This window comes from Neofelis nebulosa, chromosome 12 (genome assembly GCF_028018385.1).
Source record: "Neofelis nebulosa isolate mNeoNeb1 chromosome 12, mNeoNeb1.pri, whole genome shotgun sequence".
NCBI lineage: Eukaryota > Metazoa > Chordata > Mammalia > Carnivora > Felidae > Neofelis > Neofelis nebulosa.
The window spans coordinates 49,593,828-49,615,613 of NC_080793.1; the positions used below are offsets into that span (position 1 = coordinate 49,593,828).

A 21,786-nucleotide genomic window follows, 5' to 3' on the forward strand; every position below is an offset into this window, starting at 1 on the left:
AAAAGGTGCCCTCAATTGTACAACGTTATTTACAGTAAGCCTGCTCTCCTACAGGAAGGATGGTGACTGCCACGGCAGTGACACGTAAATTCAAAACATTATCACACCTGGCTGAAGAGCCTAGGCTATACCCCAAATCACTTTAAAGCAGAAAACTCCGTAACACAACAGACTGACAAGTCTTCAAAAACAATTTTTCAAACCACTGAAAACCTACGTGAAATACTACAAGATACTTCATTTTTGCAAAGTAGCTCAACTAATCCAGACTATACAACTTAGGTAAAGAACTACACTTACCAAATTTTAGTAAGTCATGGTATTTTTATAAAAGAAACAGTAGTACCCAGGGAGGCAGAAATTATTTTTACATGACAGTAATCTATTAGGCACATTTAAATGTAGCAAAGCAATAACCATAGAAACTGAAAAATATTTTCATCAAGTATATAAATGAAATGAAAAAGAAGAATGTGAACATCAAGTTCTAATAAATAAGTTGCAAAAAACATAAGATATTATTTGAGCTTTCTAAATAAAGAAAACATTAACGTATTCTGGAACTAAAGAAGAAAGGTCCAGGCTTTTGCTTAAATTTTCCTGAAGTTACTTCATTTCTGAAGTTTTACAGAAACACCTGCCGAGCAGAAGTGTCTAGGAACTGTGAAGACAGGCAAGGGAAAAAAAAAAGGAAAGGAAAAAAAAAAGGAAACAAGAGCTAGAACCAAGTGTTAAGAAAACACTTGGAGAAAACAACTTAGTCTGACAAATTCAAAGTTATAATCTTGGAAATACTCTCAACTCCGGCACCATATATAATAAATAAACATCCACATCTCTGTTATGCCATTTAAAAAGTGAAAATAAACTGCACACTCTTCCAAAGTGCTTATTTATGGACTTCTCAAAACCAGCAAAGAAAGAAAAATTGTGAATTGTTTTAAAGGAGTATTTTCTAATGTGTGTCTTTGGGCCTATACCTGCTCACTGTTTTGAAATACAGTTGAGAACAACAAAGCAATGGTTATCTACTTGAGGACAATCAATACATTTTGAAACCAATATGCTTACTGTATATACCGTCATACTATTCTTTGCCATTATCTTTTCGTCAGTTTCATTTCAAATTCTGCACGTCCGCTTATTTTTTATTTTTAGAGAGCATGCACAAGGAAAGGCGCAGAGAGGGGGGACGGGGAGGGAGGGAGGGAGGGAGGGAGAGAGAGAGAGAGAGAGAGAGAGAGAGAGAGAGAGAGAGAGAATCTTAAGCAGGCTCCATCCACACCCAGTGCAGAGCCTGACATGGAGCCTGATCCCAAGAACCTGGGATGATCACCTGAGCTGAAATCAAAAGTCGGATGCTCAAGCAAGTGAGCCACCCAGGTGCCCCTCCGTGCCCAGTTTAAAAAAGAAAAAGCAGGGGCACCTGGGTGGCTCAGTCAGTTGAGGGTCCGACTTTGGCTCAGGTCATGATCTCACGGTTTGTGGGTTCGAGCCCCACGTCAGGCTCTGTGCTGACAGCTCAGAGCCTGGAGCCTGTTTCAGACTCTGTATCTACCTCTCTCCCTGCCCCTCCCCACTCATGCTCCGTCTCTCTCTCTCTCTCTCTTTCTCTATCTCAAAAATAAACATTAAAAAAAGTTTTTAATTTTTTTATGTTTTTATTTTTGAGATAGAGACAGAGTGCAAGCAGGGGAGGGTCAGAGAGAGAGGGAGACACAGAATCTGAAACAGGCTCCAGGCTCCGAGCTGTCAGCACAGAGCCCGACACAGGGCTTGAACTCATGAACCGCGAAATCATGACCTGAGCCAAAGTCGGCCACTTAACCAACTGAGCCACCCAGGTGCCCCCAAAATTTTTTTAATTAAAAAAAAAAAAAAAGCAGCAAGGTCATTTAAATTTCAAATTTCCTGGCTACCAACAGGATCACAGACAAATGAAAGTATGACTTTATACCAAGGCCATCACTGCAAAGCCTTTTTCACACAAGCTATCACCACAAGGGCCACAACGTAGGTTTTCAGGATCCTGACACGACTAAGTGGATGGAACTTAAAGGTACGAAGGCCCAGGTACAAAAGGCATTCTCCAAGAGGGAGACTGGCCTGTTCGGGAACACAAGAAAATGAGATGGAGAGCAAGGCACCAAAATGAAGGAAAAGGAATAGCAGGGGGATTACACTAGATAATCTTAACTTGCGTCCAGTTCCGGGAAGTTTTTTTGTTGGATTAGTTGATTTTTTAATGGAGACCAAGGAATGGTAGCACTTCATGAGGTCTTTTTTTTTTTTTACTTTTCTAATTTTTAGTTTCTTTATGTTAAATATAATTTATTGTCAAATAGTTTTCCAAACAACACCCAGTGCTCCTCCCAACAGGTGCCCTCCTCAATGCCCATCACCCACTTTCTCCTCTCCCCCACCCCCCATCAACCCTCAGTTTGTCCTCAGTATTTAAGAGTCTCATTGAGGTCTTTTAATAAAATACAGTGTTAAACATGTCACATGACACTCCACATCCTACCAGCATTGATCCTGTAACTCGTGCCTCCTGCCTCAGACCAGTGAGAGGTCCAGAGGACAGGGCAGTTAAAGCCCCATCAGCTGAGGCTTGACAAATGGACAACAGAAGCTCAGAGGTAAATGCTTCCCCCTTTTATCTGGATCCTTCTGGAGGGTTCTGAGACGTACTTCATAACACTTCTCAGAATAATCTGTGAGATCAAGCAGCTGGTTGCTTGTGGCACAGGGAAACACGACGACACTTGTACGGCCTCCCCCTGCTCTTGACTTTAGGGAAACTCGGGGCTTAATTCTGGAGGAGCCCAGGCTAATTCAGAGCCTATCTGGAGAAAGGGAAGTAAAATATAAAAAGAGGAGGACATACCTTTACACTGGGCCACAGATGTCACAAGACTTTTTTTAAGTTTATTTATTTATTTTTTTTTTTTAATTTTTTTTTTTTCAACATTTATTTTTGGGACAGAGAGAGACAGAGCATGAACGGGGGAGGGGCAGAGAGAGAGGGAGACACAGAATCGGAAACAGGCTCCAGGCTCTGAGCCATCAGCCCAGAGCCTGACACGGGGCTCGAACTCACGGACTGCGAGATCGTGACCTGGCTGAAGTCGGACGCCCAACCGACTGCGCCACCCAGGCGCCCCAAGTTTATTTATTTATTTTGAGAGAGAGAGAGACATGGCATGAGTGAGGGAGGGGCAGAGAGAGAGAGAGAGAAAGAGAGAGAGAGAGAACCGCAAGCAGCCTCCGCACTGTAGTGAAGAACCTGATGTGGGTCTTGAACTCATGAACCGTGAGATCATGACCAAGAGCTGGACGCTAAATCGACTGAGCCACCCAGGTGCGCCAGATGTCATAAGACTCTTAAAGTAGCAAACTTTGGAATCCACACTTTTTTCACTCAATGCAAATGAAAGATAATCACTGAGACACTAAGTACATATACTGGGCCTAGAGATGCAGCTATGAACAACATAATATGGAAATCTTTTGTTTTGTTGTTGTTGTTGTTGTTGTTTGTTGTTGGTTTGTTTTTCTTTTTTTAAGTAAAAACAAGGTATGAAAAAAAGGCTACATCAGAGCTAAGTATCTGCAGCAGACAAAACAGAGATGTAGCCCAGCTCGCACAATCCCCCAGGGCCATGACTTTACCAAATCCCCTGGTCCTCCGGTCAGAGTGGACTGATCCAAGCTGGGCCAATCAGGTCAGTTTTCCTAAGACTCTGAAAACTTAAACTGAGACACACAGTGAAGAAAGGTGAGGGGAACTGAGTCAACTCACGGCAAGGTCCTCAAAGACACAGGTTCCTAGCCTTACCAAAAAGGAGATGTTTAGCTCTTGAATCACTTTGACAGCTACCCAGTCTCTCCACAGTATCATTTTTGTCTAACGTTGCCGACAAGAGTAAATAAAAGTATTTTGCTTGAAATGGAAAAGGACCTTGGTTATGATCATCCAAACAGGGCTAAAAAGAGCTCAACTAAGACCATATCCGCTGAAACTAATATAGCATAATAAATGCATCCATCTTCAGTATGCAATGACACATCTCTAAGATAGGAACAGAAAAATAACAAAGGGGGAAAGAAAAGTTAATGTAATACTTGAACTGCATATCCAGCTGATAAAAGCCAGTGATATAGAAATATAGATATAGCCTCAGCCCAGGTAATAAGAGTGTTTTATTCTACTTTGGTTTGGTTTGTTTTTTTTTTTATGTTTTATTTATTTATTTTGAGAGAGAACATGCATGTGAGCAGGGCAGGGATGGGGGGAGGGGGGAGAGGGAGGGAGGGAGGGAGGGAGAGAGACAGAGAGAGAGGGAGAGAGACAGAGAGAGAGAGGGAGAGAGACAGAGAGAGAGAGGGAGAGAGACAGAGAGAGAGGGAGAGAGACAGAGAGAGAGAAAGAAAAGAAAGAAAATCCCAAACAAGCTCCATGCTCAGCACAGTGCGATGAGGGGCTTGATCTCATGATTGTGAGATCATGACCTGAGCTGAAATCAAAAGTCAGACGCTCAGCCGACTGAGCCACCCAGGTGCCCCTATTTTATTATATTTCAAATTACAGTGTATATATAGCCCTAAAGGATATAGGTTTGCAAATTAATTTTCTTAGGCTCTTTTTTTTTTTTTTTTTAACCTCAGAAACTCTGGGCCACAGGTGGAGGCAGGAAATTACCTAACACAAGTATCTTAACAGTTCTATTTATATTTACTTTTTTCTAAAATTATTAGGTATTGAGCAAAAGGAAGACATCATAAATATGAATGTCACAGGCATCATTTCATTGTCTTCAATTAAAGTAGTCTGTCATTCCATAGGCCAATAGCCCTAATGAGCACACGTGAAAAAATCCTCAGAGTATTAGCAAGCCATATTCAACAGTATATTTAAAGGATCATATATCATAATAAAGTGGATTTATTCCAGGGATGCAAGGATGGTTCAATCACAGATCAACATATTACCCCACATTAACAGAACGAAGAATAAAAACCATATAGTCATCTCAACAGATGCAGAAAAAGCATTTGACAGGGGCACCTGGGTGGCTCAGTTGGTTAAGCGTCCGACTTCGGCTCAGGTCATGATCTCACGGTTTGTGGGTTCAAGCCCCACATCAGGCTCTGGGCTGACAGCTCAGAGCCTGGAGCCTGCTTTGGATTCTGTGTCTCCCTCTCTCTCTTCCCCACCTCTACTCTCACTTTGTCTCACTCTATCTCTCAAAAATCAATAAATGTAAAAAAAAAAAAAAAAAAGCTTTTGACAAAACTCAACAATCATTTATCATAAAAAAACAAAAACTTCAACAAAGTGAGTAGAGTTGGAACATACTCTAAAATAATAAAGGATATATATGACAAACCCACATCTCACATCATACTCAATGGTGAAAGTTAAAAGCTTGCCCTTTAAGACCAGGAACAAGACAAGGATGCCCACTCTCACCCCTATTATTCAACGTAGTATGGGAAATCCTAGCCACAGCAATGAGGCAAGCAAAAGAGATAAAAGACGTCCAAATTAGAAAGAAAACTGTCACATTTGCTGATGACATATACTACATACAGAAAACCCCAAAGCCTCCACTGAAAAACTATTAAAATAAATGATTTCAGTAAAGTTGTAGGATACAAAAATCAATATACAGAAATCTGTTGCATTTCTATACACTAATACTAAACTATCAGGAAGAGAAATTAGGAAAACAATCCCATATACAATTGTTATCAAAAAAGAAAAAAATACACAGGAATAAATTTAACCAAGGAAGTAAAAGACCTGTACACTGACAACAATAAGGGACTGATGAAAGAAAATGAAGAAGATGAAAATAAATGGAAAGATATTCATTCCATGTTCATGGGCTAGAAGAATTATCATTACAACGTCCATACTTCCCAAAACAATCTAAAGATTCAAAACAATCCCTATCAAAATACCAATAGAATTTTTCACCAAACTAGAGCAAATAATCCTAAAATTTGTGTGGAACCACAGAAGGACCTCAAACAGCCAAGGCAATGTCGCAAAAGAATAACAAAGCTGGAGGTATCACACTCCCAGGTTCCAAATTATACTGCAAGTTTACAGTAATCAAAACAGTATGGTACTTACACAAAAACAGACACACAGATCAATGGAACAGAACAGGGAGCCTGGAAATAAACCGACACTCCTATGGATGATTAATCTTCGACAAAAAAGGCAAGAATATACAATGGGGAAAGGACAGTCTCTCAAATGTGCTGGGAAAAACTACACAGCTACCTGCAAAAGAATGAAACTGGACCACTGTCTTACATCATACACTAAAAAACTAAAAATGGATTCAAGCCTTACTATAACACTTAAAATTATAAAATTCCTGGAAGAAAACATAGGCAGTAAGCAATCAGAAGTTGGTCTTAGCAGTATTGTTTTGGGTGTTTCCTGAGGCAAGGACAACAAAAGCAAAAAACCAATGAGACTGCATCAAAATAAAAAGACTTTGCACAGCAAAGGAAAGGAAATCATTGACAAAATGAAAAAGCAATCTACGGGACAGGAGATCATTCGCTAATGATCTGATGAGGGATTAACATCCAAAATGTAAGAAGAACTGTGTTTTTACATATTTTCTATATCTTATCTAGAAATATTATGTCATAAACAGCAGGTGTTATATATCTAATAGGTATGGTTATATATATTTATACATCTAAACAGGGCTTTGATCTATAATGATTATCCTTGTTATATACAATATACAGTAGAGATAACAGATTTTATGTAATAGAGATAAAATATTGATCTTTATAAAATAGAGATATTCTATTACTATAGAATATATACCACATATTACTATTACACATATCAATATATATTATATAACACAAACACATCATTGACAAATTGACAAATTTAAATTTGCCTTCCTTGGCTCCCACTTCCCTTTAAAATCTACATCCCCTTTCTGTTTCCTACCTATCACTTACTCCTTTATTCTAATTTGGTTCCATCACTCCAAACTGCTTCCTCTAATGCAAACAATAAACTTCTACTCACTGCATCCTAACAGTACTTTCCATACCTTATTTTAAATACTCTTAGCATGACAATGCTGGCCATTCACCTTTTCTAAATAGGAGATATTCCTTCCCTTGATTTTCACGTCCTCAGTCTCTTCTGTTTAACATGTAATCCTTCTAGCCATCCTCTCTCCCCATTTTCAGTACACTCTAGCCCCTGGAGTTCCATGAAAACCCACGCAATGCAATCCCATGGCTAAAACTCCCACCCCGAAGTAGATGTCTAAAAAGCTACACCTTTCGCTTAAGCTTCTATCCTGAATTTCAAAACCACATACCCAACTATCTATGATTCATATATACCTCACACCAAGTCTCCCTAAAACCAAGATTTGTCATCTTCCCTCCAACATCTGCTGCCATTCCTCCAAGTGAATGGCACCATCCAGTTGCCCAAAAGAGAAAGCTGAGACTCTTGTCAAGGAACTTCTCCTTTGCCATCTAATCAGTCACAAAGCCCTACTGACTTCGTCTCCCACATCTCTCTTTTCCTACTCTCTTGCTCTCCATCTTCTACTCTTTCCTACTCTCTTCTCCTAATCAGCCCCTTGCTATGGACAGAAATGTGCCCCCGCCACACAAATAAATATGCTGAAGTCCTAACTACCAATGTGACTACATTTGGAGTGCAGAATTAAAGTTAAATGAGGTCATAAGGGTGGAGCCCTCATCCAGTAAGAATAGCGTTCTTTTAACAAGAAGGAATGGCTCACTCTTGCTCTCTCCCCACCCTGTGAGAACGCAGCAAGGAGGCAGCTATCTACATCCCAGGAAAAGATTCCTCACCAGAATCCAGTCAGCCAGCACCCTGGCCTGGGACTTCCTGGTCTCCAGAAGCGTGAACAACGAATTTGTGTCGTTTAAGCCACCCATCCCGTGGTAGTTTGTTACAGCCACCCCAACGGTCTAAGACGTGGTTCCTCACTGCCTGCCCCAGTAGTGTTGCCCTGCTCTAAAAACCTCCCCTCCACTCTCCCACCACAATGATCTTCCACACCCGAAAACAGGAGGGCACCTCCATGCAGAAAGGTTGCAATAGCACGCCTCGCTTAGAAGATAAAGTGTAAATTCATTCGTGTGGCACAGAAGACCTTTCGTGGTAGGCCCAGCCTCCTCTCCTACATCTTGATCGGTCAACAGTACCTCGTTGACACCTTGTTTTCTGAAAAGGTCACGCCTGCCCAGCTTGCTCATGTTTCTGTGTTTGGGCACATGCTGTTCCACAGCTGGAATGCCTCCCCAACACCTGGTTTGTATCAGGCAAACCCCTCTTCAGACTTCCTCAAATCTGAACTCAAGGCCCTGCTTCCCTTAATTTGTACTCCCGCTGCACTTTCCAGATCCTCCCAGAAAAGCATTTAATTTACTGTCCTCCATTTATTTGCGTTATTTATTTGCACGTTTGTAAGTCTCTTGGGGTCACAGACTGTACCTTCTCTTGTATGTATTCTACAGGGTTGAGCATATAATAGGTGCTCAGTACTTGCGTTGTACGTGAAGAAATGAAAAACAAAATGCTACAGGGGTAGACCCTTAACTGGTGCTCCAAATTTAGTGACTCGTTTTTATAACAGATGACAGCAGTAGCACATTAATAGTATGATCTAATGGTATTTGATCAAAGCACCTTTGACATGCAATGAAGTAAAAGAATACACTCACCCTGCTTTGAAAGGCCCACGTAAGGGACAACAGGGATATTAAAATTTCGTACTATCCTTACCTCCTTCAGAAGTTCAACGCTGTGCTCTAAAAGGTGAATTAACGAGGAGCATTCCCCAGTTATCTTTAAGCTGACTTCACAGACACACAAGAGCTGAAGGGTCAGCTGGCTAAGCTGAATTTTCCAGAAAACGGGATGACGCAGAAGGCTTAAATATACTTCTTCAATAAATGTCATCACTTCTGTTGTCTGGACCAAATCTTTTACCTGTTTAAAAACAAATTAATTGTATGATATTAAAACAATATACAAAACCAAAGGGTAATTGTAAACTACACAGGAAGCTTTAACAATATTTTTCTCCAAATGTATGAAGACTTCCAAGAAATGAAGAAATGTACAAAACTCAAAGAGGATTAAACCATGGATCAACTCCGCCTTTTTCTGTCACTAGCCAAAATACAATTTGCTACTGTTTTCATTGCTGCTGGCTGGTCCAACTTCTTTTCTTTTCTTTTCCTAATTTCTCTGAGTGCAGATTTTTTTTTTTTTAAAGACAAATTACATGACACTGCCAACATGTTGAAGGAAATTAATTAAAGCTGGTTTTGAGTTCTCCAAATGAACTCTCCTTTCTACAATTCCAACATAGTTACCTGGAAGAAATGGGTTGGCATGTTAGTCTATGTACTACTAAGCCCTTCACCTGGAGGTTATTTGCTCAGACAACCTTAACTGAGGGCATCATTTCCACACTTGGCAGATGCAATGGAAGACCATATTCAAAGGGTAGGATGTCTACTCAACAGGCTAATGTATTAGATAGGAAGGACTTGGGTGCTCTTGAAAATCGCAATTCAATTCAAACCCAGCTGTTCCGATCAAAATTCTGGAGTTGGTATTAAGGATATGGTCCTACTCACAGACACATTGGCATTTCCCAGAGATTCCAAACAATGAACCATCTGCTTCAATCCGAAGCCTCATGTCTGTTAAATTCATCAAGAGGAAAGCCAACAGCTGACCAGCTGTACCTTTCACCAGTTGTTACCACCATAATAACCCAAAATGACTTTAAGTTAAACCAAGAGAAAAATCTATGGCTAGCAAACAAAAGAAAAAAAAAAAGATATTAAAAGATCAAGGGAGATAGAAAATACTAAGTTATAAAAAATAAATGTGAACAGTCCAACAGCTAAATTTTGCTCTTTTGCAAATATACAATGAGAAAGGAAAAAGGCCACCAAGAAAATGGATTTAAAACAAAGCCTCAAGTTTATTGGACAATGTATTTCCTTGAGTGTATTTTTTTGTGCATACTTGAAATTTTCCATAATAAAAAAAATTGGGGGACAACCTCAGCAAGTTACATCAAAGGCTCTCTAACCTGTAATATCACCAAAATTTGTAACAATATTTATGAAGTAATGTTCTTTCTTGATGTAGCAATAGGTCATGTACAATAGACAACATGTGCGATGACAAGAGTCACAATTAAAAAGAATGAATCAAAGTCTTGGACAAAGTCAACAGTGATGTTTAAGGCAGGTAAATCCAAAAAAAAAAAAAAAAAAAAAGACAATTCCACAAATACAACATGGAAGAACAATTGGTGTAAAAAGAAAACAGGATTTCCTTGACTATGATTTCAGCCATCAGTGGCATGGCTTTCTCTAAAATAATTTTTCTTTTAATTAATGAGATACTACTCAAGTGCACAGTATGGGTCACACCACAAGTACAGGAGTATATTCAGCTCTAAAAAGAACATTTCATAATGATACATTCTGAGCCATGATAAGCTAAAGAATTCCTGGCAACGGACAGGGAAAAGTCTGGAAACATTGGTAAAGAAAGTGATGAAGGAAAGAAAGGAGGGGAGGATGGAAAGGAAGAAAGGGAAAGAAAAGAGAAATAAACATAAAACAGGATGTAGATGGGCTCTTTTTAAAGCCTACTTTGTTCTGTTCTACGAAGAAGGGAGACTAATGGGTAAAATCTTAGGAAAATGCAGGTCAATTAGAAGTACTTGAAGAAAAAGGTTGCCTTGCAAAATCGCATGCTTCCGATCACTAAAATATTTCATTAGTCATGGGATGGTTATCTCAGAGAACTGAAGAAACACCTGGGAAAACGCCTCAGTGGGAAAACGCATGACATCGCCACTAAGATCCCTCCAGATGTGGAGATTCTTCATATTCTAATAAAGCCAATTTGTAACATGATTAAATGTATTTATGTCGCTAGCTCCATTAGTTCAAAATGATGTATCCCTTTTTTGTTCACCTGTCATGACTCTATTAAACAAGCCACAGACTGCCAGAAAGGTTCCACAGAGCTCACTGCTAGAAGTTATTTCGGCTTGTCAATAATCGGTTCGTAAGGATGAATGCAAACATTCATCAAAGAACCCCGAACAGTTTCAGGCAAGCATGCGGTGGCAAAGTGCGCCCCAGTTCAAGATGTTCTGCCTACACACTGCTTTATTGCCCACACAAAACAAAAGCTTTGGGAAAAGCCACAGGAGAATTCATTTTAATTAACGTTTCTCTGCCTTGATTACAGGAAAGCCTATTTATGAGTCGCAAAGGAAAGATTCACTCGAGTCACTCTTTGGGAGCACAAACTTAAAACCGGTCATCTGTGGAAAAAAAAAACAAAAAAACAAAAAAACGGTCATCTGTGACCTCAAGTGATCGCTCTGAAAAATATTCACAGATTCCCTCCATCAGCTAAGCAACATGGGGCTCAGAGTCTAGGCAAAAGACAAACCTCGATGATAACATGGGATGGCCTGACAAATTAACTCACAACACAAATATCTCAACACACGGGCAACTGGTTTTTTTTTTTGGTTTTTTTTTTGTTTTTTTTTGTTTTTTGATCTGTGGTTATAGGGGTGCCTGGGTGGCTCAGTCAGTTAAGCATCTGGCTTAGCATCTCATTTCTTCAGCTCAGGTCATGATTTCATGGTTGTGAGATCAAGCCCCACATCTCGCTCTTCACTGAGTATGGAGGCTGCTGAAGATTCTCCCTTTCTCAGGGCGCCTGGGTGGCTGAGGAGGTTCAGCATCTGACTTTGGGTCAGGTCATGATCTCACGGGTCACGAGTTCAAGCTCCCTGTCAGGCTCTGTGCTGACAGCGCAGAGCCTGGAGCCTGCTTCAGATTCTGGGTCTCCCTCTGTCACTGGTCCTCCTCTGCTCATGCTCTGCCTTTCTCTCGAAAATAAAAATAAACATTAACCAAAAATGTTTTTTTAATGTTTTTTTTCAAGATCCTCTCTTCCTCTCCCTCTGCCCCTCTCCTGCTTGCTCGCTCTCAAAAAAAGAAAAAAATTAAAAATTTTTAAGAATTAAAAATTTTTTCCAATCTGCAGTTACGGAGACATTAGCTCATATTTCTCCCTTGAACTTCCTAGGCATTGGATCCATACCTGTTAGACATCTTTTTTTTTTTTAATTTTTTTTTTTAACTTTTTTTTATTCCGTTTTTGAGAGATGGAGAGAGACAGAGCATGAGTGGGGGAGGGGCAGAGAGAGAGGGAGACACAGAATCCGAAGCAGGCTCCAGGCTCCGAGCTGTCAGCCCAGAACCTGACGCGGGGCTCGAACTCGCGAACCGTGAGATCATGACCTGAGCTGAAGTCGGACGCCTAACCGACTGAGCCACCCAGGCGCCCCTAGACATCTTTTATCCATCTACTTCGAAATAAGAGAATATGTATACTTGTCTTAACTCCCTTACTAGACTGTGGGCTTCTCACGAGCACAGCAAGAAGCATCAGGGTCACCGCGTATGTCGTAGGGAGACGCGTGGAAACTGGAATCTAGCCAGCACTCAGCTGGTCAAACCCTGCATCTTCAAGGCTGGATCTTCCCCAAGACAAACCTTTTTCTAACTTGTACAGAGGTCTTTTTTTTTTTTCCTTGTAACTTTTTTATTGTCTAGCACAAGGAGAAACTCAACTCAAAACTCTTTTCCCCTGGGAAGTCTTTCTTAAACAAGAAAAAGTGTTCATTCTTACTAATCCTAAAATGGATTATGTTGATTTATATCTTTTTTTACTTGATTTTATTTATTTTCATGTTTATTTATTTTTGAGGGGGGGGGGGCAGTACGAGCATGGAAGGGGCAGAGAGAGAGAGGAAAACACAGAATCCAAAGCAGGCTCCCGGCTCTGAGCTATAGCACAGAGCCCAAAACGGGGCTTGAATTCATGAACCGTGAGATCGTGACCTGAGCCGAAGTCAGACACTTAACGGTATGAGGCACCCAGGAGCCCCTAAACTTTATTTTTAATGCTTATTTTTGAGAGAGAGACAGAGAGAGAGAGAGAGAGAGAAAGAAAGAGAGAGAGTGAAAGAGAGAGAGAGAGAGTGAAAGAGAGAGAGAGAGTGAAAGAGAGAGAGAGAGAGGGTGAAAGAGAGAGAGAGAGGGTGAAAGAGAGAGAGAGTGAAAGAGAGAGAGAAAGAGAGAGAGAGAGAGAGAAAGAGAGAGAGAGAGAGAAAGAGAGAGTGAAAGAGAGAGAGAGTGAAAGAGAGAGAGAGAGTGAAAGAGAGAGAGAGAGTGAAAGAGAGAGAGAGAGAGAGTGAAAGAGAGAGAGAGTGAAAGAGAGAGAGAGTGAAAGAGAGAGAGAGAGAGAAAGAGAGAGAGAGTGAAAGAGAGAGAGAGAGTGAAAGAGAGAGAGAGAGTGAAAGAGAGTGAAAGAGAGAGAGAGAGAGTGAAAGAGAGAGAGAGAGAGAGTGAAAGAGAGAGAGAGAGAGAGTGAAAGAGAGAGAGAGAGAGTGAAAGAGAGAGAGAGAGTGAAAGAGAGAGAGTGAGAGAGAGAGTGAAAGAGAGAGAGAGTGAGAGAGAGAGTGAGAGAGAGAGTGAGAGAGAGAGAGAGAGAGAGAGAGTGAGAGAGAGAGAGAGAGAGAGAGAGAGAGAACATGCATGCACGTGAACAGGAGAGAGGCAGAGAGAGGGCACAGCAGCGAGCCTGATGCAAAGCTCGAACTCACAAACCGCGAGGTCACGACCTGAGCTGAAGTTGGGCACTTAACCAACTGAGCCACCCAGGCATCCCGATTTGTATTTCTGTGAAGCTAGTTAACATGATATGTATTAATGTTAAATCTAGAGTTGGTCCCTTCATCGTCTCCAAAAGCCTGCAAGCGTTTCTAGAGCGGAGCTTGTATTTGAGTTTGCAGATCACATGGGTTCTTACTTCATGTATGATGACAATGACCAACAACACTTGCTGATGCTGACGTTGTGTAAGTAAAGGAGGACAAGAAGGCCTTACCTGCAGACATGGAACCATGTCACAGCACAGTTGAAGTATCTGTTGTTCCAATGTTGATGGCTGTTCTGTGTCACCAGGAACCCGGGGCTGAAGTAAGACTTTCAGCAGGGTTAGTCGGAGTTTAGCATATTCTTCTAACTGAGATGGTTCACAATACAGATACCACAGAAATGGTGCCATTATTTGGATGCATGAGACTTCTGACCTGCAAGCCATGTAACGCATCAGCCAGTCACCAACTTAAACTAAGTACCAAGCCATAATCGTCAAACATCAATTTATAGTTCACGAAAAGCTACAATACCATCAAGTGTAACTTTTTCTCGTGATTCCACCATTGCACCGTGACCTACCTGGATCCGTGCCAAGCAGTTCTTCGTGTCACTTCGTGACAACACCTGGAGACCATAAGCCTGATACCCAGCACTGAAAGGATCTCTACTTGCATACTAGAATAGCATCTACATCTGCAGGACCAGTCTTTGATGAAGAGCAACCTGAGAACCTTTTTGGAATTACAGACATCAGGATCCACTCTCCAGGAATATGACACAGGCATGCATTTTTGGAAAAACTCTACCAGTGAAGTCATATGTAACACAAAACCATACAGACATCCCAAGATTATAACAACGGTTAACATTTACTTGACCAATTGTTAACACACGCGGTGCAAGTTACTGCACTTTATGCCTTTCAACTCATTTCTTCTTCACCAAAACGCTATGAAATTATGCCATGACGCAGAGGCAGAAACAAAGCAGAAAGAAGTAAAGTAATTTTCCAAGTCCTGCCTCTTAAGCTCTTCCCACTCAAAGGAAGAAGCCTTGGGGCACTTGGCGGTTCAATCGGTTGAGGGTCCAACTCCTGATTTCGGCTCAGGTCATGATCCCAGGGTTGTGGAATCGAGCCCCACCTCAGGCTCCACAATGGGAATGGAACCTGCTTAAGATTCTCTCCCTACCTCCCTCTGCCCTGCTCTGACTCATGCTCGCTCTTTCTCTCTTAAAGAAGAAAGAAGAAGGAAGAAGAAGAAGAAGGAAGAAGAAGAAGGAAGAAGGAGGAAGAAGAAGAAGAAGGAAGAAGAAGAAGGAAGAAGAAGAAGAAGGAAGAAGAAGAAGAAGGAAGAAGAAGGAAGAAGAAGAAGAAGAAGGAAGAAGAAGAAGGAAGAAGAAGAAGAAGAAGAAGGAAGAAGAAGGAAGAAGAAGAAGGAAGAAGAAGAAGGAAGAAGAAGAAGGAAGAAGAAGAAGGAAGAAGAAGAAGGAAGAAGAAGGAAGAAGAAAGAAGAAGAAAGAAGAAGAAAGAAGAACAAGAAAGAAGAAGAAGAAAGAAGACGAAGAAAGAAAAAAGAAAAAGAAAGAAAAGAGGAGGAAGGCTTTACAAATTTTTTCCTATCTATTTAGTTTTCTAAATAGTAACTCCACATCCAAAGTCACTAAAATGCCAGAAGCACCTTCCACATATAAAAATTTGCTCAGGTTAGTAACCAGCTTAAAAGAGTTTGCCCCCACTTAAGAGAAAGTATTTAGCCCAATTTGCAAGCCCTCCATAATTTAGCCTCTGCTGGTCTTTCCAGCCTCATTTTTTGCCACCCCCCCCCCCTCCACTCTCCACTGAGCCACACTAAGTGTCTTTCAGGTGTCAATCAAGTTATCTAAGCTTTCTTCTCACGTGCCGTTCCCTCTCACGTTCTCCTCTTTCTTCCGTGTTCCTTCTTCTGCTAATTCCTATCATTTTCCAGCTCCCTCCTTTCAAATGACTCCCGGAGTCACACCTAGCCAGGGCAGATCCCCATTTCGTGCTTCAACAGGACAAGGACTTCATTTGTCATTATTTACTTAACATCTCTATCCCCTGGCAGACTGTAAGCCAAAGGACAGCATGGATTTCTGTTTACTGCTGTATCACCAATGACTACATACTAGGCCTCTAAAGCGATCACTAAATTAATCGATTCACTTACTCTAAGTCATAGGTTTACAATCAGTAGGCATCCGATATCGTAATTGCATTTTCACGTTTCATATTACACATAAGGAATTATTACGGTAATTTGCCAAGTTCTGCCTCTTAAGCTCTTCCCACTCAAATGGGTGGCTCAATCAGCTGAGTGTCTGACTCTTGTTTCAGCTCAGGTCACGATTTCAGGGTCGTGGGATCGAGCTTCATAGTCAGGCTCCCAGCCAAACATGTAACCTGCTTAAGATTCTCTGTCCCTCGGGGCGCCTGGGTGGCTCAGTCGGTTGAGCATCCAACTTTGGCTCAGGTTATGGTCTCGCAGTTCACGAGTTCGAGCCCCGCGTTGGGGTCTGCAAACAGCTCAGAGCCCAGAGCCTGCTTCGGAGTCTGTGTTTCCCCCCCCTCTCTCTCGCCCCCTCCCCCTGCTCATGCTCTATCTCTGTATCTCAAAAATAAATAAATGTTAAAATAATAAATAAAAAGATGGTCTCTCCCTCGCCCACTTCCCTCTCCACTGCTCTCTCTCTCTCCCCTCTAAAATTTAAACAGAAAATGTTTACAAATGGAGCTAACTGTGCCTGTATCTACACACAAGTCTTTTCTATTTATGTTCAGCGGGAGAAGTAGTGGGAAAAAAACTTGGAATGAAAGTCAAAAACCTGAGGCTTTAGGCCCATCTCAATCTCTAACCAACCATCTGACCTTCAGCAAGTCATGTGAAGGAATTTATCATTCCTTCATCTGAGAAGTTATACGTAAGACTAGATAACCTTAAAGTATCCAGGCCTAAAGACCATGACACTGTTGACGATTTATCCAATTCTCAGTTCCATGAAGGTGAAGTCTTACCACACAGGCTTTCTATAAATGAAGGCAGAATTTAATTAGAAAATAATGACCCGGGGTGCCTGGGTGGCTCAGTCAGTTGTCTGACTTCGGCTCAGGTCACGATCTCACAGTTGGTGGGTTCGAGCCCCACATCGGGCTCTGTGCTGACAGCTCGGAGCCTGGAGCCTGCTTCAGATTCTGTGTCTCCCTCCGTCTCTCTGCCCATCCCCCACTCATGCTCTGTCTCTCAAAAATAAATACATGTAAAAAAATAAAAAATAGAAAATAAAATAATGCCCCACAAAAATCTAGCATGAAGATATAGTGTCATTTTAGGACATCTACATACTATTAAAAATGAACTCAGACAGTCAACAATTCCTAAGACAGAAAGAGCTAGAATACAAGCTGCCTTCACAACATTTTGCCTTCTTCCCATAGTTGTGAATCACTAGATTTTCTCAGTAAATTAATCACCAACATTTCCTTCATTACCTTCCAAACAACAACTAAAGTTACTAAGTACTAAGTGACTAAGTTAACTTGCTCTAAAATTAAATCTCAGGAAACTAATAGACTGTTGAAAAATGCAACCAGAATTATCAATTTCCTCCTGCAGAGAAAAATCCCATAGTGTATAAGCAGAAAGGAGACAACTGAAATTATTCGTGGCAAATAAACTGAATTTAGAACTTCCTAAAGGCTCTAGATGGCATAATCTAAGATCTGAGAATTTAAATGAAAAGAAGCTTATCAGTGAATAAACCAAAGTTAATTAATAATCTTTTTTTACCTTATGAATATCTGGACAAATTTCATTAAAATAACTATTTCCAAATCCCAGTATAATATTCCTTTGAAATGAAAATAACCAAAAGGTAATTAATTACATGTTGACCAAAGATTTAGAAATGTTTTCTTTTTTTTTTTTTTAAGTTTATTTATTTTGCGAGGGAGCACGAGTGGGTGAGGGGCAGAGAGAGAGGGAGAGAGATAGTGTCAGTAATCCTGCCCACAGCCCAACACAGGGCTCAATCTCACAAACCATGAGATTAAGACCTGGGCTGAAACCAAGAGTCTGAAACTTAACCAACTGAGCCACCCAGGCACCCTGGAAATGTATTCTTAAGGATTACCTAAAACCAAGCTTAATAATAAACTTGGCACATCAGGAGTATCTTTTATGAAATATCCTAATCTATTTAATAACAGCAAGAAATTTCATTTTAAAAATGTGTTGATCATGAAAAGATACTCAACATCACTCATCATCATCAGGGAAATACAAATCAAAACCACAATGAGATACCACCTTGCACCTGTCAGAATGGCTAACATCAACAACCCAGGCAACCACAGATGTTGACGAGGATGCGGAGAAAGAGGATCTCTTTTGCACTGTTGGTGGGAATGCAAACTGGTGCAGCCACTCTGGAAAGCAGCATGGAGCCTCCTCAAGAAATGAAAAATAGAACTACCCTACAATCCAGCAATGGCAGTTATTAGGTATTTATCCAAAGGATACAAAAATATGGATTCAAAGGGGTACATGCACCCCAATGTTTATAGCAGCATTATCAACAATAACCAAATGAGATGATAATATAAGCCAGTACAGTATGGATGGAAGAAACGGGGGGTGGTTCTGAGGACCATTAGAATGCCCTGGTGAAGCTAAACTAACCTCCTGTGTAGCTGCATTACTTGATCCCAATTGGCAGGCTTCTTCCTTTTTGTTTTTTTTTCTTTTTTCTTTTGTCTGTTTGTTTTTTAGAGAGAGAGATGGAGTGTGAGCCGGGGAGGGCAGAGAGAAAGGGAGACACAGACTCCGAAGCAGGCTCCAAGCTCCAAGCTGTCAGCACCGAGCCTCGTGTGGGACTCGAACCCACGAACCATGAGATCATCACCTGAGCCGAAGTTGGATGCTTAACCAGCTAAGCCACCCAGGCGCCCCCAAATTGGTAGGTTTCTAATGGAGAAAGAACTCACTAGCCAATTTCCAGGGGGGGAAAAAAATCTATCTTTTGTATGCATTGTGTATAGTCATTTACCAAATACTTCTAATCAACTTTCCTACCTAACCAATGCTTATTAACTTTGTTAATAATATCTTTTCTTATATTCAATATTTCAACGTTTTTTTTTTTTGTTTGTTTTTGTTTTTATTTATTTTTGGGACAGAGAGAGACAGAGCATGAACGGGGGAGGGGCAGAGAGAGAGGGAGACACAGAATCGGAAACAGGCTCCAGGCTCTGAGCCATCAGCCCAGAGCCTGACGCGGGGCTCGAACTCACGGACCGCGAGATCGTGACCTGGCTGAAGTCGGACGCTTAACCGACTGCGCCACCCAGGCGCCCCTTACATTCAATATTTCAACTATCAATTAAATCTACATTTTTTTCTCTTACTCTTAAAAAGAAAATGGAAAACTATACTCTAAGACATCTCTTTAAGAGAAAACAACATAAAGCAGCTTTAAAAACAAACACACAAAAAGCTCTACAATGAGCATATGCCATTCCATCTTCCTCATTTACTTTATTTTACGTTACCTTTCAGGACATCGCTGGAAAAAAGCCGTCAGCTGCTGCAAAAGTACTGGCCAGCAATCAGGTCTATGTTCAAGCACAGTGATCAAAGGCTGAGGACGATTTCTGAAAAGCACAGAAAGTCACATTGGAAAGCTGTCGTTTTTAGGACTACAAATTCACAGTATTCAAATATAATGCAACAAAAAGCCAATACCCTCTAGAAACTTTTTTCCAGGATTCCTAATTGTCACAAAATGATCATTAGCTGCAGAGCTGGGTCATTAGAACATTTTTTTTTTCCTTTATCTGTTTTGCAGAAAAGAGAATCGACTCTGGAGTCTTAGGGACCCAAGATTTGAAAATTAACTCTGCCATACATGAACTCTGGGCAAGCTCTTGAATATCCATCCCCTTGCTTCCTTCATTCCTCGAAGTCCCAGGCCACCTTCTCCTCCTGTTTCCAAACCTGGAAGGTTCCCTTTCCTCTAACGCTGCCCCAACTTGTAAGCACTATCTCCCTCTCAGTTCCCGCTCGTCCCGCATTCTTCTCAGTGTATGGCTCCATTCCTCCAGCATATTTAAGCTAAGTAAAAAGAAAACATTTCTCCCATCTCAAAACCAACTATCCAAACTGAAAATTCTTAAAATTTCTATTGAACAAGAATGAGTATTTTTGGTTTGAGCTATATCCATTAAGATACCTAAAGAGACTGGGGCGCGTGGGTGGCTCAGTCACTTAAGCGTCCAACTTCGGCTCAGGTCATGATCTCACACTTAGTGAGTCGAGCCCTGCATCAGGCTCTGTGCTGACAGCTCGGAGCCCGGAGCCTGCTTCAGATTCTGTGTCTCCCTCTCTCTCTGTCCCTCCCCTGCTTACACTGTCTCTCTCTCAAAAACAAATAAAAAAAAAATTGTTTTTAATGTTTAAGATATCTAAAGAGACTCTAAAACACAAGATCTGCAGCACCTGGGTGGCTCAGTCAGTTAAGCGTCTGACCCTTGATTTCAGCTCACGTGATGATCTCACAGTTCGTGAGTTCAAGCCCTACTTTGGAATTCCCTCTCTCTCCGCACCTTCCCTGCTCTCTCAAAATAAATAAACTTTAAGAAAATTTTAAGAAATAAAATGTAAGATCTGAAATCTGAAGGATTCTTAAGTAATGAGGTTAAAAAGAAAACCCACAAACAGGTTATTTTAAATGTTCAAAAACTCTATTAGAAATTGTAAATTCATTAGCTTTTTAAACTATGAAGTACTATACAGAGCTTTTAATTATCATTGATACAGCTTTTTCCTCCAAAAAAAAATTTTAATAAAATTATTACAAAAAAAGCAACCCTTGTTTCATATAAAAGGAATCTTATACATAATATTCTTTAATCTCAAATTTTAACTCTACAACGTATCTCTAGCAATATTTAAGACACCATCAAACCATCAATTAAACCCAAATGACTTTTTTTTTTTTTTAAGACTGCCTTCTTGGTGATTCTCAAAATGTGGTCACCTTACCAGCAATATCAACATCACCTGGGAACTTACTAGAAATGTAAATGAATTGTCAGGCCCCAGCCCCGAACTCATAAATAGCCCTCCAGACAACTGTGGTGCCCTGCTAGAAAGCAGGGCTTCTCAACCCTGGCTGCATGTTAGATTCATCTGTGGAGCTCTTTTAAAAACACCAAGGGGCGCCTGGGTGGCTCCGTCAGTCAAGTGTCTGACTTCGGCTCAGGTCATGATCTCCCGGGTTAAGGAGTCTGAGCCCCGAATCAGGCTTTGCACTGACGGTATGGAGCCTGCTTGCGATTCTCTCTCTGCCCTCCCCAATCAGGCTCTCTCTCTCACAATAAAATATATACACATATATATATATTATAAAAAATAATAGAAAATAAAAAACACCGATACCTAAGCCTCAATTATATTGGGGTTGCTAGGAATGGAGCACATATATTAGTAATTTTTAAGAACTCTTTCAGCAATTCTAACATGTTGCCAGGGCTGAGAACCACTACATGGTGGGGAGGGGGAACCACAACAGAAGAGGGAGGTTAAGAGTCAGGAAGTGTTCTCATTTTTCTCTCTCTTAAAGAGATAAGTATGGCAGGCCGGTCACATCAAAACGCTCATGTTAAGCACGTTAACACGGTTTCTGCATGTTATAACACCATCTACTTTCTCATCAACCTCACCTAATCTATCATGCACTAACTTCACACGCTGGCAGCCTCCTGTTTGTTAAAGCACAGGCTATTTCTGACTGATCAGATTACTGCCATTGCTAAGGGAGCGCTCCAACGTTTTCTGCCAGCGCTCAGAAATCAGAGCAAAATCCTACTTCCAAATTCCAAACTCTTTGGCACTTAAACCTATCCAGAATTGCTTCTACTCTAGGTGCCGCAGATATTAATGAACAAATTTT

At 40.9% G+C, this 21,786-nt stretch overlaps 1 protein-coding gene across 5 annotated transcripts in view; it reads right to left on the reverse strand.

Annotated features, from left to right (window-relative positions):
- FOCAD (focadhesin) overlaps positions 1-21,786 on the reverse strand; it is a 325,702-nt gene that overhangs the window by 231,458 nt on the left and 72,458 nt on the right. For all 5 annotated transcript variants that reach the window (XM_058695228.1, XM_058695227.1, XM_058695229.1 and 2 more), the window contains 3 exons: positions 19,385-19,486; positions 14,045-14,249; positions 8,819-9,025 (listed from right to left, as the gene is read on the reverse strand). In XM_058695228.1, the coding sequence (XP_058551211.1) occupies positions 8,819-9,025; positions 14,045-14,249; positions 19,385-19,486 (514 nt within the window). The remainder of the gene's footprint in view (positions 1-8,818; positions 9,026-14,044; positions 14,250-19,384; positions 19,487-21,786) is intronic.